Here is a 7,051-nt window from a genome sequence, read left to right on the forward strand (position 1 = left end):
CTAGATATTCAAATGATAAACTTATACTACTAAAAATGTTGAAAAAAAAGACTTTAAAAAGTTTTTAAATAAAAAAATTCGCTATAAAATCAATCAAAAAACTAACTCGAACAATTTGTAATGTTTTTCCTTATTTTATGTAAAGTTAAGTTCATAAATAACCTTAAAACTTATTTTAGTTTTTAGTCATTTTACTTTAAGCCTAGTTCAATGTAGTTGTTATAAAACGACAAATAAAAACCAAAGTTTTATTTCTCAACACCTTTTGCTGATATATTTCATTAACTTTATATACAGGTAAAAAATCAATAAAATATGGTGAAATTGTTTTAGCTTTAAAGAAAAGAAAAATTATATTACAAGAAAACGAAGAAGCCAGAATAATTAAATGTATCAGTTCACAAAATGTATTTTCATCATATTTCTTTGCAAAAACGTTTTACTTACCTAATATTTCTGACAACTGCTTTAAGTACATTGAGCGTTGTTTTATGAAAGTTGTTCAGTCAAAAAGCTTTTTAGAACTAGATTATGCTTCAGTAAAAAAAATTCTATCTAGTTCTGAGTTATATATTACTTCGGAGTTGGAAATCATGCAAGTAGCTGATTGTTGGTTGAGACATTACTATGATCGGAGAAGTATGTTTGCAAAGGATCTTCTTTTAACAGTCCGTCTTCCCTTGCTTTCTATTTCAGTTTTGAAGGAGTTTTTATGCAGATCTTACAACACGCGCAACTCTACTGTGTTCCAAAGCAACGAAGAGTGTCTGGAAATGACGAAGAAAATTCTTGAAAACAGAGAGAAATTTTATCAAGACAGACCGACTTTGAGTTATAAGACGAGGTACTGCAGCCAGAAACAAATTAACGTTATGGTCTGCGGAGGTATTAATCAGTTAGAAGAGGAATATTGTGCAAATTCCGGCCTTGTTATAACAAAAGTTGATGGAGAAAAATTTGACAATCTTGAAATACTGCCTGAACTTTCAGGGTGTAAGTACTTTTGGTCTGTTAATGTCATGTGTGAACTTTACGTGTTAGCTAAATGCAAAAGAATGAATGAAATAAATCTCCACAAATATTCCCATGAGAAAAATGCTTGGGTTAAAGTGAAAGTTATATGCACCAGCCGTGATGCTTTCAGTGTTTGTTCTTTTATGAACAAAATTTATATTGTAGGAGGCCACTATAAAAACGAGATAGCCCTCAGAACTTGTCTCGAAATCGACACAGCAAGCTGCAATGAAAAACTTATAAAAAGTATGAAAGATGCAAGAATTTTGGCGGGTTGTGTGGCATTTCTAGGCAAAGTTGTTGTTTCAGGCGGTAATGTAGATGTATACGACCATTTAGAAAATTTAAACACTGTTGAAGCATACTGCAATGTTGATAACACATGGTCAGCCATGCCCAAAATGGTGCATGCTAGAAACAACCACATTTTAGTTGCTGTAAAGAGTAAATTGTTTGTTTTTGGAGGCTGGAGAGATACTTGTGAAATTTTTGATGTTTCTAGTAACAAGTTTACTGTTCTTAAAAAAATGGAAACGCTACGCATGGACGAATACAGTGTGAACGACGCTATTTCTGTTGGCGGAAAAGTGTTTGTGTTTTTGAGTTATTCAGCAAAAGTGGCTGTTTATGATTTGGATCAAAACGTATGGACGGAAGAGGAGTTCGGAGCTACAAAAGATAATGATTGCTACACGTGTGTGAAACTACCCAAGTTTTAGTTTAAACAGCAATCTTATATGTAGTCTATAGCTATGTATGGTGTATATGTAAAAAAATATATTGTTATACGGTTAGATTTGATTAATTAATATTCTATTTGTACCTTTACTCGTAAAATGTTGGACAGAAATTTCTTCTACTCGTTTTTTTTTTAATATTTTGATTCGATAGCGAAACTTTTCATATTTATTACGGTTATATTACTTTTTATGTGTCTTTTTCTTGTTCCCTCTTAGAAAATACGTATTTAAAACCTAGTTTTGGTAATTCTATTACGTATGTTTAAAATTACTTTTGTTGCACATGTTAATTTAAACTGTAAATATTTTAACTTGATATTTATAATATGTGTAGTTTTAAAGAAATATTGTATATGATTCTATCAGCTGGTGTTTCTTTTATTTGATTTAGAGTTAATAATAAAGTTTTTGGAAGCTGCACCTGTGTCTTTCAATTAAAACTTACTGTTAGTTTAAATAAAAGCATATTAAATAGAAGCATGACAAAGTTTGTTTTTTTACGTTTAATTTTCTATCAAAATTAATTGTTTGTTGTTCTTAATTTGAAAAAAGATTAAAACGGTTTCAAAGGCTTTTTATGGTAAATAATGTGAGTAAATTAATAAGTATATTTTTTTTTGTAAAACAAGTATAAGTTGTAGAATTGAGTTAGAAACAAGCGATTTATCTCTTCCAAAAGCTTATAAAATAAATATTATATACTTTAATACAAAGATAAATGATTTATAGCTTTAGAAACTTAAAAAAATTAATAAAAACAAACATTTTATATACTCTTTTATCGGCAAAATTGAAAGTATGTTTAAACATTTTTTATTTTAATCTTAAGACATAAACTAACTTACTTTAATTATAAATTGACTAGTAATTGCCAAAAATAACTTTTACCATGTAAACTTTATAATTGCATTACTTTTTATATACGTCCTGGACAAGACGCTATCCGTGTTGTGCAACTCGATAACCAAACGATTCTTCGTAAGGTCCTAGACCAAACTTTTTGAGTTTCTTTTTTTATTGTTTAAAGACTATTAACATAGATTAATATTAACTTAACTTCTAATTAACTTTTATCTATAGTAAATTGTCTACAAACTTAAACTAACTCAATTCAAAGAGATTTTAGATTTATATTACTAGACATTTAATCTTTTACATGAAATAAGAATTTTAATTTTCTGTGCATTTAAATATGTTTTGTTTTTGGTTGAGTTTTACTTCCGTGCTAAAGTAAAATTTTATTCACAAAAGTTGAAAAAGGTAAAAAATATTTTTTGAGGTCTTTATTTTGTTCGGCAGCTGGTTTATTAATGATCCCCTTTCATACCGATATGCTTAAACAACTGTTCAATTAGAATTAGAGTACTTCAGAGTAAACCTAATTCAAGCTCTTACTCAAAGTCAAATTCCTTAACAATTTGTAGAGAAAACCGCAAAGTAACTTAAGCTTATTGATTTAAAACTGTATGTGTATCAAGCAAGCGTTCTACAATTTCAAGCCACAAAAACAAATACTATTGCAGCTACAAGACTTAAAATATATTATAATTAAAACTAAAAATGTAAGTATAATAAAACATACATACTAAGTTTTGTTTGCCACTCTACAAAACAAAAACGCAGGATGGGTCAACAAAAACTAGGTTGATAATTTACATTTAATATGAAAAAAAGCAATTCAGCTAAATATTCAAAAAAAAAAAGCCTAAGTTGGCCTAAGATTTGAAACTTATTCAAAACTATGTCTGAATTTGTGGCAATGTTAAGTTGCTTACTTTTTTGAATTTGAACTATTTTGATTACTAATTTCTAGACTTAATAAATTTGCCATCCCTAAGTTTAGTATATAATTAGGATTAAAAGAAATCATTTGTGTATAATAGTATGCAAACAAGAGAAATAAATATAATTTGCCAAAACATGTCGTTTAAAAATTTATAACTTACACCTATCAAAATATATTTTAATTTATGTCATATAAACTGTTTTAAATTAGTCTCTTTACAAATTAGATATTACATTAAGAAGCATTAATAAGAATATTTTATACTTAAACTAAAGTTAACCTAACTAAAAATTAATTATAAAATTGTTAAAAATTAGTTAAAAACATCCATGTACATTGATGTTCATAGTAATTAATTAAGTGCACAGAAAACTTCTAAAAACTAAAATGTGTCAGAACCAAAATATAAAAAACCTAAATTTTTATTATTATGTTGTTTTAAGTATTTTTGTGTACTTTCAAATACAACTAATAGTTACAATACGTTTAAATAAAAAAAAACTTAGGTATAAATTACATGTTAATCGAGATATTTAAATTTTAAGGTAAAGATATTTAAGTTACTTACTGTACATTACTTTTATACACAATTGAAACGTTTGTCTTTAGTTTATTTATTAGATAAGTGTTATGTAAATAGCTTACTGAATCCAAGAACCTTTCAAACTCTTTTTTAGCTAGTAACTTGCTGTTGTAATAAAAATGTTATCATGAAACTGATAGAAAATCTTGGGTCGAATGCTACTCTGTCTTTTTTATAATTTTGAGCGAAAACAGTAAATAATTTTAACTGTTTTAAAATTTTATACAGGGACTTAATTCGATATTAATCAAATTAAACTGAATTACTGTTAAATTTTTTACTTAAAATATATTTTTGCTTAGAGGGCCATATTTACATGCTCGCGGGCCGCAGATATATCTCTCGCGGGCCGCATTCCATTCAAAAACAAAATGTGCTCGCAGCCCACATATTAACCCTTCGAGGGCCGCATTTGGCCCGCGGGCCGCAGTTTTCCGACCCCTGTTCTAAAGATTTCAATCCAAGTTTAACCAATATACCACTATAAGAAGTATTGGATATGTTACAACGACTACATATCAAACGGGTAAAGTTTTGTTGCACAGACTCAATTTGTTAATTTCTTTTTTAAATAGTATAACCAAGTTTGTGTATTGTAATTAAGCTTAAGACAAACATATATTTTAAACAGTTTTGTTAGAATAGTAGCTGAATTAGTTTTAAAACTGTTTGATATTTGGTAGGATGAAACTTGTGCAACATTATTCAAATAATTTATGTGTTCGTTCCATTTTAAATTTTCAGAAATATATATCCTTAAAAACTTTAACTGTTGGAATTTTAGTCTTATACATTAAAAGGTCTATCGGGTTAAACGATTTGCTTTTCTTAATTGTTAGAATTTTTAATTTTATAGGGTTAAATCGAGTTTTCTGGCTTTAGCCATTTGTTGATATTATCTAGTGTAGATTGTAAAAAGATAATTGAATCACTAAAAATTTTTGTATCATCTTCAAATAAACTCATTTCACTTTTAATATCAATTTTTGAACTATTTTCCTTAATTAATTAAAGAAGGGGACTAATTACATCACCTTGTGGTACTCCACTGTATATCGGTAAATGTTCTGACAGCGTATCATTAAGGACCATTCCTTGTGATCTCCCAATAAAAAGTTATTAAACCACTCCACTAAGGGTTCATGTAGTCCATGCTGACTCAATATTTTTAATAATCTTATGTCTGATAATGAATCGAAAACTTTTTTTATATTAGTGTAAACTACTTTTGTTTTTGTTTTATAACCAGCATTAGGGTTGATCATACCAATTCTATCATCAGACCACAAGCTTTCGGTAAAATCAGACCAGTTTCATCTTGATAAGGACTCATTAGTCGGTCACAACCGAAAAACTTGCTGTCTTCATCTATAAAAGGTTTTTACATGGAATCATGACGAAACCGGTCTAAGTCTACCGCTAGCTTGTGGTCTGATGATCGAATTGGTATGATCAACCTTTATCTTAAACTTAAGTTTGTCTCACGGCATACGAAAGTCCAGGCTTCTGCTCTGCTGACTTTCACCGATGTTGTTGTTGATAATATTAATTACTGTTATAAGTTGCTTTCATTATTCTAAAAAAAAAAATTGTTAAAGTCACGTACTTTTTTTTCAAGACGTAGTTCAGTTTTGTTAAAACTTAAGAAGATTTGAATGTCTACATGGGCTTTTCTAGATTAGAGTCTACTAAATAAACATGAATTTAATTAAAAATTAGATATATTCTGCTCATTTTTTCAAAATACTTATTTATATGTTTATGCAAGTTAGATCAGCAAAAAAAAAATGCAAGTTAGATCAGAAGATTACAAAAAAATTTAAGTAAATTTCAAAAGCATACCAAAAGGCTGTAAAAATTTTTGACATACATCATATAAAAAGCTTTTGTCAAAACACAAATTCAAAAAAAAATTACTCTCTTGTTAAATCAAAGCCAAATATAGCACCTTCCTTTCCTCTTTTACTTAATAAAAACAATTTACCATTAACTTCTGACATTTAGGCAAACATAACTTATAGTTTACTGTTAAAAAATGCATGATATAAAGTTTTGCAATTCATTCTAAAAAATTATACAAATTTTACATTAAACTATTGATAATTACAATAACTATTAGATACTTTTGTTTTTTTGTGCTCATTAGTTCAAAGATGAAAAAGAGTTTTACTGTTCTACCAGTCAAGTAGTTTTAAGCTTGTTTTAACTTGAAGTGTACTGCATCGTCTCATTTTAATTGTTTATCATAAATTTTACACAAACACTTATACCTTGTGTAATAGAAAATTTAACACGATTAATGGGTCAATTTATGCTATTTAATGAGTATATTTGTTTAACATATGTTGAAATTGTATATCAAATTATAAATTATTAATAGTGAATTGTAGATTAAATAAAGTTTACTGTTTTAAAACAAAATACATCTTATACAAATTTAAAAGATTGAGCACTTTATATCTTAAGCAAACTGTTAGAACTATATTTTTATTTACACAACTATAGTTTTAGCTGTTGTGTGTGTTTTATTTGATAATAACATAATGTAAACTTTTATAAATTAGGTTAATTTTCGAATTTAAAATTTTGATAGAAATTTAAATAGTTTTATTGTTGTTGAAATTGTTGATAGAATTGACAATAAAATATAGTTTACATTACTAAAAAATTCTTTGTAGAATCTTATTGAAAAACTAAATCTATCAAACGTTCATTTAAACTCAGCTTACACCAAATTATTCAAAACTCAGAACTTTATTGTTTAAACTTTAAATGTTTTTGTTTGTTAATTTCTATAAACTTTCTATTTGCTTGCAAATTCAATTAATTTGAATATAAATGATATGAGTAGAATAATTAAGAATAATAACTCAAATTACTTAAGAGACAATATTTTTTCAAATACAAGAAAATATATAAATTTAATAT

At 27.2% G+C, this 7,051-nt stretch overlaps 1 protein-coding gene across 1 annotated transcript; it reads left to right on the top strand.

Annotated features, from left to right (window-relative positions):
* The first annotated feature begins 593 nt into the window (after positions 1-593).
* LOC145841232 (kelch-like protein 7) lies at positions 594-1,733 on the top strand. The gene has a single exon (XM_082948597.1). It carries the CDS (start codon positions 594-596, stop codon positions 1,731-1,733), a length of 1,140 nt encoding a protein of 379 aa, XP_082804723.1.
* The last annotated feature ends 5,318 nt before the right edge of the window (positions 1,734-7,051 follow it).

Source organism: Thalia democratica, chromosome 7 (assembly GCF_965202585.1).
Source record: "Thalia democratica chromosome 7, ktThaDemo2.hap1.1, whole genome shotgun sequence".
In the NCBI taxonomy this organism is placed as follows: Eukaryota; Metazoa; Chordata; class Thaliacea; order Salpida; family Salpidae; genus Thalia; species Thalia democratica.